The 12,578-nt window shown below is 43.1% G+C and overlaps 1 protein-coding gene across 1 annotated transcript in view; it reads right to left on the minus strand.

Moving 5' to 3' along the window:
* Positions 1 to 12,578, minus strand: part of IGF2R (insulin like growth factor 2 receptor) — a 249,543-nt gene that overhangs the window by 109,791 nt on the left and 127,174 nt on the right. Inside the window, exons 12-16 of the mRNA XM_069769196.1 lie at positions 5,018 to 5,158; positions 4,691 to 4,834; positions 2,113 to 2,244; positions 517 to 664; positions 195 to 372 (exon numbers count right to left, since the gene is read on the minus strand). Of these exons, the coding sequence (XP_069625297.1) occupies positions 195 to 372; positions 517 to 664; positions 2,113 to 2,244; positions 4,691 to 4,834; positions 5,018 to 5,158 (743 nt within the window). The remainder of the gene's footprint in view (positions 1 to 194; positions 373 to 516; positions 665 to 2,112; positions 2,245 to 4,690; positions 4,835 to 5,017; positions 5,159 to 12,578) is intronic.

Genomic DNA, 12,578 nt, shown 5'->3' on the forward strand with positions numbered 1-12,578 from the left:
ACATGAAAACATGTTTTTTTCTGGATGAAAGACCGTCACTTTTTTAATACTCGCAAGAACTTAACCTAAGGAGGAGACATCAGTGTTAATATCCTGAAGAAAAACCCACTGAAGTCCACTTTAGGGTTAGTAAAGAAATTCTATTGAAATCTTTGCTGACATTTTCAGTTGTACTTTTTTTCAGAAGATTGTACCTGATATTCTGGCTGACCAATATCTACACTTCTGTCACATAGAAACGTTATCAGAGATGAGCGAGGGGTTTTCTTCTCATCATTATAGGCAGTTCCATTAGTGTAGTGGAGCTGGATCATTCCATCATAGTAGGAAAGCTTAGAGTTACTAACACCAAGGTTCCAATGATCGTTGCTCCTGAGAAGGAAGAAAGAACAGCAGAGGTTTTAATGTTTTACAATGATACTGTCATTTTTAAAATGGGCTCTCCAGGACTTCAAAATTAATGGCTTAACCTTATATATCAAGCTATAGTACAGCAATTGCCTTCTGTTTGCTTACGCTTTATCCACTTGACAAGCTCCAGAGTTGGGTTCACAAAGTTGCTGCGTTACATTGCCACAAACATTTATGTAGAAACTGTACATGTCAGTAACAATCTTGTAGGTTCCAGTTTTATTTGTCAGCGGTGACAGATCAAAGTAAAAACCTGCAAAATTAAAAATACAACATATTCACCGGAAAGATGACTAAAAAAAGAAAAAAAAAATTATGCAATTTATTAATTTTTTTATATTATTTATATATTCTATGGTATTCCGTGGAATCAAAAAATTATAGAGATGCAGAAAATTAAACCAGCTCACCCTCTACCTGCTGCGGCAGGTCCAGGTGTCCGTGACAGGCACTTGGCTTGATACGAAGAAGGAAGAAATGATCCAGCTCCCGGTACGTAATGGGCAAAACCAGTGATTTATTTATTCCATCATAAAATATAATGTCCAAAAAAAATTGTTTTTTTTTCTTCTCTTATTTATCTAATCAACATCCATGATAGGAAATATGGGAGAAAATAGGAAGAAAAAAGAAGGGAATACTATTCACCAGACTCGTTCAGAACAGGGCACATTCTTAGACTTGGTGTGAAACAATTTTTTTTGGACATTATAATTTATGATGGAATAAATAAATCACTGGTTTTACCCATTACGTACAGGTAGCCGAATCATTTCTTCCTTCGGCTAGAATTATCACCACCACCAACACCGGAGCTACCGCCTCACCAACACCGGAGCTCCTGCAACCCTCAACCTACTGTCTCCTTCCCCATAATCCTGTAGAATGTAAGCCCGCAAGGGCAGGGTCCTCGCCCCTCTGTATCAGTCCGTCATTGTTAGTTTGTTTACTGTATGTGATATTTGTAACTTGTATGTAACCCCTTCTCATGTACAGCACCATGGAATCAATGGTGCTATATAAATAAATAATAATAATAATAATTATACAATATTTTTCAAGTTTTTCAGGCAAATCTAGAGGAAACAAGTGTTATTTTTTTTATTAATTTAGATAATAGAAAAAGAGGAGGATAAATTTATTTATACAAATATTTATTTTTACATTTTTTTGGTTTCTCCACACTATGAACAAATGCACGGTGCAAAGTGCAAATGCCTGTTGGAGTGGGGTCAAAAGAAATAATTTGAAGGACAATAGAACATACTTGAATCATATGCAGATATTTTTAAATCCCACTGATCCAATAAGGAAACATAGCCAAGATTTTCATTATAAGCAGTTTCCAACCTTTCTGAAGTATACTTGGAAATAATGATTTACATGTAACACTATCAATTCAAGCTTGACCAGGAGAGATAAATGAAAGGCTCCTTAGTGTATGCAAGTGACTACTAACTTTTAGGCCCAAAGATGAAGACTATACATCCTAAAATCAGAATCCCAAATACAATCAGTAAGGATTTTGACCTGTAACTTTACAAGTATCTCAGTAAAGACATTACTTTATTAAACATTGTCAAAGATCCAGTTTCATATTTTCCTTCTAATATGTCTTGTTTAACGCTTTTATGTTCACACTTAAGTATTGATAACATTTTGGAACAAGAAGAGCGTTAAAATTATAAATGGCACATTTACCAGCTTGTGGATCTGCAACTGTGCAGTCATCGCCTTCTGTTCTGGATACGACACATGCAGCAGCAGTATTCCATTCGAATGCATAGTAACAGTCCTCAAAACTCTTCAGTATGGGGGGGCTCTCGTGGTTACCTAGATATAACAAATGTATTTCATTGATAAACAATTTTGTAAACTAATTAAGCCCTTCTTACAAAAACAGAATCAATCTCCACTAAATGAGAACATACTGGGTAATGATATACAACACAAAACATTCTGCATGGCAAGGTTAACTCGACACCAACCTCTGATCTCTTCCTGCCCTGCTACATCATAGAGCGAGTATATAGAGCCCACTCTGTGTCCACACAAGGCAGAGGTCGGCTGGACAGCCAGCATCTGCCTCCAACAGCAACAACCTATCACTGCTGTTAACCTGTTAAATGCCAAAATCAATAATTGAGAAAAGAATTTAAACAGAAAGTTGCTGCTCACCATCCATTTTCATTGACGTGACGTGATCGCGGGCTACTGACGAGTTCCCATGATAGCTCAGGACCTGCTGAAGGCACCCTCCCCCCCCCCCATGTCTGCCAAGATGGCATTCCTGTAGCTGATTGGCAAACGAGACTGTGAATATAACTATATATTCTGCAATACCCTAGAGTTGCAGTAAATAGTGCAGTGGGTACGGTAAGAATTCAGACCCCTTTAAATTTTTCATTCTTTGTTTCATTGCAGCCATTTGGTAAATTCAAAAAAGTTCATTTTTTTCTCATTAATGTTCACGCTCAACCCAACTTGACTGAAAAAGAAACAAACAAATATAGGAATTTTTGCAAATTTAATAAAAAAGAAAAACTAAAATATCACATGGTCATAAGTATTCAGACCCTTTGCTCAGTATTGAGTAGGAGCACCCTTTTGAGCTAGTACAGCCATGAGTCTTCTTAGGAATGATGCAACAAGTTTTTCACACCTGGATTTGGAGATCCTCTGCCATTCTTCCTTGCAGATCCTCTCCAGTTCCATCATGTTGGATGGTGAACGTTGGTGGACAGCCTTTTTCAGGTCTCTCCAGAGATGCTCAACTGGGTTTAGGTCAGGGCTCTGGCTGGGCCAGTCAAGAATGGTCACAGAGTTGTTCTGAAGCCACTCCTTTGTTATTTTAGCTGTGTGCTTAGGGTCATTGCCTTATTGGAAGGTGAACCTTCGGCCAAGTTGGAGGTCCAGAGTACTCTGGAAGAGGTTTTCATCCAGGATATCTCTGTACTTGGCCACATTCATGTTTCCTTCAATGACAACCAGTCGGTCCTGTCCCTGCAGCTGAAAAACACCCCAATAGCATGATGCTGCCACCACCATGTTTCACTGTTAGGACTGTACTGGGCAGGTGATGAGTAGTGCCTGGTTTTCTCCACACATACTGCTTAGAATTATCACCAAAAAGGTCTATCTTCATCTCATAGTCTGGGAGGCCTCCATGTGTTTTTTTTAGCAAACTATGAGGGCTTTCATATGTTTTGCACTGAGGAGAGGTTTCCGTCAGGCCACTCTGTCATAAAGGCCTGACTGGTGGAGGGCTGCAGTGATAGTTGACTTTGTGGAACTTTCTCCTATCTCTCTACTGCATCACTGGAGCTCAGCCACAGTGATCTTGGGGTTCTTCTTTACCTCTCTCACCAAGGCTCTTCTCCCACGATTGCTCAGTTTGGCTGGACAGCCAGGTCTAGGAAGACTTCTGGTGGTCCCAAACTTCTTCCATTTAAGGATTATGGAGGCCAGTGTGCTCTTGGAACCTTGTGTACTGCAGAAATTCTGTTGTAACCTTGGCCAGATCTGTGCCTTCTGTCTCTGAGCTCCTTGGCCTCATGATTCTCATTTGGTCTGACATGCACTGTGAGCGGTGAGGTCTTATATAGACAGGTGTGTGCCTTTCCAAAGGTAGAACCATCTCAAGGAGGATCACAAGAAAATGGACAGTATGTGACTTAAATATAAGTGTCTGAGCAAAGGATCTGAATACTTATGACCATGTGATATTTCAGTTTTTTTAAAAATTATTTTTTTTAATCAAATTTGCAAAAATTTCTACATTTCTGTTTTTTTCAGTCAAAATGGGGTGCAGCGTGCACATTAATGTGAGAAAATGAACTTTTTTGAGTTTACCAAATGGCTGGCATAAAAAGTTGAAAAATTTAAAGGGGTCTGAATTCTTTCCGTACCCACTGTAAAAGCGATGAAAAGAAATAAAATAATAATGATCTTTCCGCCCAGTTCAAAAATAAGGAAAAATAAGAAAAAAATAAGCATACTTCGCATCAGAAAGTAACTAGCTTTAGTGAGAAGATGGAAAATGCAGACATCTGATAAAGGCATGGCACACTAACAACCAAGAACTTCAAAAAGAGATAGCTCATGAAAACAGTCAGTACGGTAATCCGATTGACTGCCCTTATGCCTGGAGTCACCACTATGGCTCTGCTACCTGCAGATGAATGCTACGTTACAGAGCTTCTTACCGAGCATATAGCAGCATTAACAAAACAGCAGAGATGAAATGTAACTGAACCAGCTGACAACTAGTAACATGTACCTGGGCTGCATATTAGGGTGATGCTGGTGCGAATATGGCTCTTTCCTGCACAAGTTGACCCATCAGTGTATTCAAGAACAATGTGCTCATTAACAAATTTTGGTGGAGTCAGAAACTTCCCCAAGTTTTTCTTGCTATCAGGACCTGAAAAAAATGTAAAAAAAAAAATAATTAATTTGTCACCTTGTGGTGTTTTTATTATTACACTCCTAATATCTATCCATTTCTATCTATGTGTATCCGTCTGGCAACAAATTCTGTATACAAAGCTCCTTGAAGAGGACAAAAGCTGTAACACAGTAACATTACTGAGAAATGTATCCTTACCTACTGCACAGACTGCTGCATCGTCCTCACAGACGCTGGCATCTCCTGTCTGCAGGACATCATGGCAGACATTAATATAGAAGCGGCTCTTATCTGATGGGTTCAAGTTTACTGCTTCCCAGTTTTGAGGGTTGCTGGATTCTGGATAAAATTAAAGCCACTATGTAAGAGGAATCCTATATCCTATGCAACAGCAATTACACGATTCTGATTATAGTCTTATACATTATTGGACACATTCAAGTTAATGTTACACACTGTGGTTTCTGTAGTTCTCTACCACTGGAAAGACACGTGACCACATGTATCCTCGTGGTCACATATTAACTAGTTACATCTGGCTTTTTCCAATTCTCTTCTATTGAAAGAAGGCGGATGAGGCTAGCCAACACATGACCGCAACCAGGGGCGGATTATAATGGGGTCAATCTGGGTGGTAGCCCAGGGCCCAGTGGTGTGGGGGGGGGGCCTGGGCTACCGCTCAGATTGCCCGCCACCATCAGGGCATTACTGCCCTGTCTGGCGTATGGGCCCACATTGGGCCCCGTCTCATCTGCTCACCGGGCCCCTACTGGCGATGCGGCAGTTAAACGCTATTGATGTGCGGGCGCAGTAGTTAACAGCCGCCAGCCAATAGGAGGCTGGCAGCTGACATCAGCCGCAGCGCGCACGTCGCCGGCGTCTGATGTCATTATCAGTCGCCGGCGAGTGCGCGCTTCAGCTGCAAAGAGAGAGCTTCGCCACTGGAGCGCGGACAACAGGTGAGGAGAACTCTTTTTTTTTTTTTTTTCCTTTTTATTGTGAACGGCATTCCTTGGGGCCCCAGGCCAGGATGCTGGACACACTGGGGGCAGAGATGCTGGACACACTGGGGGGCAGAGATGCTGGACACACTGGGGGCAGAGATGCTGGACACACTGGGGGCAGAGATGCTGGACACACTGGGGGCAGAGATGCTGGACACACTGGGGGCAGAGATGCTGGACACACTGGGGGCAGAGATGCTGGACACACTGGGGGCAGAGATGCTGGACACACTGGGGGCAGAGATGCTGGATACACTGGGGGCAGAGATGCTGGATACACTGGGGGCAGAGATGCTGGATACACTGGGGGCAGAGATGCTGGACACATTGGGGGCAGGACTGGAGACATGGGTAGAATGTAGATACGGGGCATGATTGAAGACACGGGGCAGAATGAAAGACATGGGGCAGGATTGGAGACAGATCGTGCAGGATCATGGGGCAGGATGGATACGATGGAGACTGATGGGGAGATCATATGGGGCAGGATGGGGAGATCATATGGGGCAGAATGGATACTCATGAGGGTAGGGTGGGAGAACATATGGCTGAAGCCAGGAATGAGATACACGGGGCCAGGATGGGGGATATTATAATTACCATACAATTAAGGGATATTATTACTGCAGTGATGTATTTATTTAATTTTTTGAGGACACAGTTTTAAATGGGGGGGCGGTCCTGTTACTGTGCATAGAGTGACACTGTCGCCTCTTTTTCTTCATATGGTGTAATGTAGAAGTTGGGAAAAATGAAGTAATGTGTTCTCCAAGCAGAGCTCGAGATAACTGTTATTTCCTGCAGAGAAGAGTCCTGGCTGGATGAAGTGATGGCGGTCTGTGCTAGACGAAAGATGAAGGACTTCACTTAGAGACGTCACTGGTGAGTCAGTGTTACCTATACACTGACACTATACACTGTATACTATATACAGAGGTCCTGTGTATAATGTCACCAGTGATCACTGTATTACCTCTACACAGACACTGCATACTAAGTACAGATCTCTGTGAAAACTGGCACTTATGGAGATAGTACTGTTTTGTTTTTCTTCCTAACTGAAGGGTAAATTGACTAGATCAATGGATGTTTGACAGGTTATAGTTTCACACAGCAACTATTTTTCTGGAATAATCTGGTTCAGGTATGACTGGGGGGTCCAGAGAGTCTGAAGAGCCCGGGGTCCTGGCTACCCTTAATCCACCCCTGACCACAACCATACAAATCATATGTGCGTGGTCAAAACGGCATGGGAATGCAGGGGAGTAGTGACAGTGTGCACATCTCAAGCTGTCACGACTTGGCAGCATACAGTCACATTGAGAAACTGCATTGTTTCTTCGTAGAGTGGACAACCCTTTTAAACAATGAAAATAGCAATAATGTGATAGTGAGAATGAGCATCTTGTGTCTTTTCCGTTGCTGCTTAGTAGTGGAATGCAGGCTAAAATAGCATGTGTATCAAGCTAAAAATGATGGCCCATCTTTAACCCCTTCATGACCCAGCCTATTTTGACCTTAAAGACCTTGCCGTTTTTTGCAATTCTGACCAGTGTCCCTTTATGAGGTAATAACTCAGGAACGCTTCAACGGATCCTAGCGGTTCTGAGATTGTTTTTTCGTGACATATTGGGCTTCATGTTAGTGGTAAATTTAGGTCAATAAATTCTGTGTTTATTTGTGATAAAAACGGAAATTTGGCGAAAATTTTGAAAATTTCGCAATTTTCACATTTTGAATTTTTATTCTGTTAAACCAGAGAGTTATGTGACACAAAATAGTTAATAAATAACATTTCCCACACGTCTACTTTACATCACCACAATTTTGGAAACAAAATTTTTTTTTGCTAGGAAGTTATAAGGGTTAAAATTTGACCAGCGATTTCTCATTTTTACAACGAAATTTACAAAACCATTTTTTTTAGGGACCACCTCACATTTGAAGTCAGTTTGAGGGGTCTATATGGCTGAAAATACCCAAAAGTGACACCATTCTAAAAACTGCACCCTCAAGGTGCACAAAACCACATTCAAGAAGTTTATTAACCCTTCAGGTGCTTCACAGCAGCAGAAGCAACATGGAAGGAAAAAATGAACATTTAACTTTTTAGTCACAAAAATGATTTTTCAGCAACAATTTTTTTATTTTCCCAATGGTAAAAGGAGAAACTGAACCACGAAAGTTGTTGTCCAATTTGTCCTGAGTACGCTGATAACTCATATGTGGGGGTAAACCACTGTTTGGGCGCACGGCAGGGCTTGGAAGGGAAGGAGCGCCATTTGACTTTTTGAATGAAAAATTGGCTGCACTCTTTAGCGGACACCATGTCACGTTTGGAGAGCCCCCGTGTGCCTAAAAATTGGAGCTCCCCCACAAGTGACCCCATTTTGGAAACTGGACCCCCCAAGGAACTTATCTAGATGCCTAGTGAGCACTTTAAACCCTCAGGTGCTTCACAAATTTTGGAAACTGGTTTCCAATTTTGGAAAGATTATTAAGAAGGCAAGTTCTGCTGTGGGCTGCAATCTGGACTCTTTTGGGGAGGTAGTGGAGAAAAGAACTCTGAAAAAGTGTATGGCAATTATGAACAATAATGCACATCCACTATATGAGCTATTCATGAGACAGAAGAGCACCTTCAGCAACCGGCTTATACTTCTGAGGTGTAAGAAGGAAAAATATAGGAAATCGTTTGTGCCAACTGCCATGGGAATGTACAACAATAACATTAGGGTTAAACCACCAAGGTGAATGTCTACTTACCGTATTTCTCTACATTTCAGTTCACTTGTTGTGTATGTCCTATTCTAATGTATAATGTTCTTCTGTCAACAAACTGTCATGTCAACTATGTAATTCCTTTATGATTTTTATGATTTAAGTTGTGCTACCATAATTTCCCACGGGATCAATAAAGTGTATCGTATCGTAAATTGATCCGTAAAAATGAAAAAGTACTTTTTTTTCACAAAAAATTTCTTTTCGCCTCAATTTTTCATTTTCACATGGGCAATAGGATAAAATGGATCCTAAAATTTGTTGAGCAATTTCTCCAGAGTACGCCGATACCTCATATGTGGGGGTAAACCACTGTTTGGGCACACGGCAGGGCTCGGAAGGGAAGGCACGCCTTTTGACTTTTTGAATGGAAAATTAGCTCCAATTGTTAGCGGACACCATGTCGCGTTTGGAGAACCCCTGTGTGCCTATGCATTGGAGCTCCCCCACAAGTGACCCCATTTTGGAAACTAAACCCCCCAAGGAACTTATCTAGATTTATACTGAGCACTTTAAACCCCCAGGTGCTTCACAGAAGTTTATAATGCAGAGCCATGAAAATAAAAAATAATTTTTCTTTTCTCAAAAATGATTTTTTAGCCTGGAATTTCCTATTTTGCCAATGGTAATAGGAGAAATTGGACCACAAATGTTGTTGTCCAGTTTGTCCTGAGTACGCAGATACCCCATATGTGGGGGTAAACCACTGTTTGGGCGCACGGCAGGGCTCAGAAGGGAAGGCACGCCATTTGGCTTTTTAAATGGAAAATTAGCTCCAATCATTAGCGGACACCATGTCGCGTTTGGAGAGCCCCTGTGTGCCTAAACATTGGAGATCCCCCACAAATGACCCCATTTTGGAAACTAGACCCCCAAAGGAACTCATCTAGATGTGTGGTGAGCACTTTGAACCCTCAAGTGCTTCACAGAAGTTTATAACGCAGAGCCATGAAAATTTAAAAAAAAAATTCTTTTCTCAAAAATGATTATTTAGCCCAGAATTTTTTATTTTCCCAAGGGTTACAGAAGAAATTGGACCACAAAAGTTATTGTCCAGTTTCTCCTGAGTAAGCGGATACCCCATGTGTGGGGGTAAACCACTGTTTGGGCACACGTCGGGGCTCAGAAGGGAAGTAGTGACTTTTTGAAATGCAGACTTTGATGGAATGGTCTGCGGGCGTCATGTTGCGTTTGCAGAGCCTCTGGTGTGCCTAAACAGTAGAAACCCCCCACAAGTGACCCCATTTTGGAAACTAGACCCCCAAAGGAACTTATCTAGATATGTGGTGAGCACCTTCAACCCCCAAGTGCTTCACAGACGTTTACAACGCAGAGCCGTGAAAATAAAAAATAATTTTTCTTTCCTCAAAAATGATGTTTTAGCAAGCATTTTTTTATTTTCTCAAGGGTAACAGGAGAAATTGGACCCCAGTAATTGTTGCGCAGTTTGTCCTGAGTATGCTGGTACCCCATATGTGGGGGTAAACCACTGTTTGGGCACACGTCGGGGCTCGGAAGTGAGGGAGCACCATTTGACTTTATGAATACAAGATTGGCTGGAATCAATGGTGGCGCCATGTTGCGTTTGGAGACCCCTGATGTGCCTAAACAGTGGAAACCCCTCAATTCTAACTCCAACACTAACCCCAACACACCCCTAACCCTAATCCCAACTGTAGCCATAACCCTAATCACACCCATAACCCCAACACACCCCTAACCCCAACCCTAATTCCAACCCTAACCCTAAGGCTATGTGCCCACGTTGCGGATTCGTGTGAGATTTTTCAGCATCATTTTTGAAAAATCCGCGGGTAAAGGGCACTGCGTTTTACCTGCGGATTTACCGTGGATTTCCAGTGTTTTTTGTGCGGATTTCACCTGTGGATTCCTATTGAGGAACAGGTGTAAAACGCTGCGGAATCCGCACAAAGAATTGACATGCTGCAGAAAATACAACGCAGCATTTCCGCATGGTATTATCCGCACCATGGGCACAGCGGATTTGGTTTTCCATAGGTTTACATGGTACTGTAAACCTGATGGAACACTGCTGCGAATCCGCAGCGGCCAATCCGCTGCGGATCCGCAGCCAAATCCGCACCGTGTGCACATAGCCTAATTCTAAAGGTATGTGCACATGCTGCGGAAAACGCTGAGTTTACAGTTCAATGTAAACCTATGGGAAACAAAAATCGCTGTACACATGCTGCGGAAAAACTGCACGGAAACGCAGCGGTTTACATTCCGCAGCATGTCACTTCTTTCTGCGGATTCCGCAGCGGTTTTACAACTGCTCCAATAGAAAATCGCAGTTGTAAAACCGCAGTGAAATGCGCAGAAAAACCGCGGTAAATCCGCGATAAATCCATAGCGGTTTAGCACTGCGGATTTATCAAAATCCGCTGCGGAAAAATCCGCAGAGGACCAGAATACGTGTGCACATACCGAAACCCTAACCCTACCCCTACCCCTAGTTCTTACCCCAACCTTAGTGGAAAAAAATATATATATATTTTTTTTATTGTCCCTACCTATGGGGGTGACAAGGGGGGGGGGGGGCATTTACTATTTTTTTTATTTTGATCACTGAGATATAACCTATCTCAGTGATCAAAACTCACTTTGGAACGAATCTGCCGGCTGGCAGATTCGGCAGGCGCACTGCACATGCGCCCGCCATTTTGAAAGATGGCGGCGCCCAGGAAAGAAGACGGACGGATCCCGGGAGGCTAGGTAAGTATAAGGGGGGGGGGGAGATCAGGGCACGGGGGGGGGGGCGTCGGAGCACGGGGGGGTGGATCGGAGCATGGGGGGGTGGATCGGAACACGGGGGGGTGGATTGGAGCACGGGGTGGGGGATCGCTGTGCAGGGGGGTGGATCGGAGCACAGGGGGGGATCGTTGTGCGGGGGCGGGTGATCGGAGTGCGGGGGGTTTGATTGGAGCACGGGGGTGTGATTGGAGCACGGGGGGAGCGGACAGGAGAACGGGGGAGCGGAGCACAGGACGGAGGGGAGCGGACCACAGATCGGAGGGCTGGGGGGGGCGATCGGTGGGGTGGGTGACATAAGTGTTTCCAGCCATGGCCGATGATATTGCAGCATCGGCCATGGCTGGATTGTAATATTTCACCAGTTTTTTAGGTGAAATATTACAAATCGCTCTGATTGGCAGTTTCACTTTCAACAGCCAATCAGAGCGATCGTAGCCACGGGGGGGTTGAAGCCACCCCCCTGGGCTAAACTACCACTCCCCCTGTCCCTGCAGGCCGGGTGAAATTGGAGTTAACCCTTTCACCCGGCCTGCAGGGATGCGATCTTTCTGTGACACAGCATATGCGTCACAGGTCGGATTGGCACCGACTTTCATTACGCATACGCTGTGTCACAGGTCGGGAAGGGGTTAATCCTTAAAGGAAATCTATCACCAGGTTTTTGTTAACCGACGCAGCATAATTTAGGACAGAGACCATAATTCCAGCAATATGTCACTTACTGGGCTGCTTGCTGTAGTTTTTGTAAATATCATTGTTTTAGCAGCAGTAGATTATCACTAAGGCTATGTGCGCAAGTTGAGTATTTGCTTGCAGAAATTTCTGCAACGTTTCTGCATTTCTTAGCAGCAAAAACGCTGGGGTAAAAACACCGCAATTTTTGGTGCGTTTTTTGCAAGCGTTTTGTACAGCAATGAAGGCTTTTTGAGCTAAATAAAAATATAAAAAAAAAAAAAAAAAAACATTTTGTGATGTAATTTCTTGGTTCAACACCACCTTTTTCATGTTGATGCAGTAGCATCAGAGTAATGGCATTAGGGCATGGCGTCAGCAGCTGTCATTGACACCAAGCACCAAAATTAGTTATAAAAAGGTGTCAGCCCGACACCCTCATTACTAAGCCGATGGGTAAACACAAACACATACATTGTCACCAGCCTATGAACATTAACATAGGCTGTAAGCAAAGAACATCTTAT

This window comes from Ranitomeya imitator, chromosome 5 (assembly GCF_032444005.1).
Source record: "Ranitomeya imitator isolate aRanImi1 chromosome 5, aRanImi1.pri, whole genome shotgun sequence".
NCBI lineage: Eukaryota > Metazoa > Chordata > Amphibia > Anura > Dendrobatidae > Ranitomeya > Ranitomeya imitator.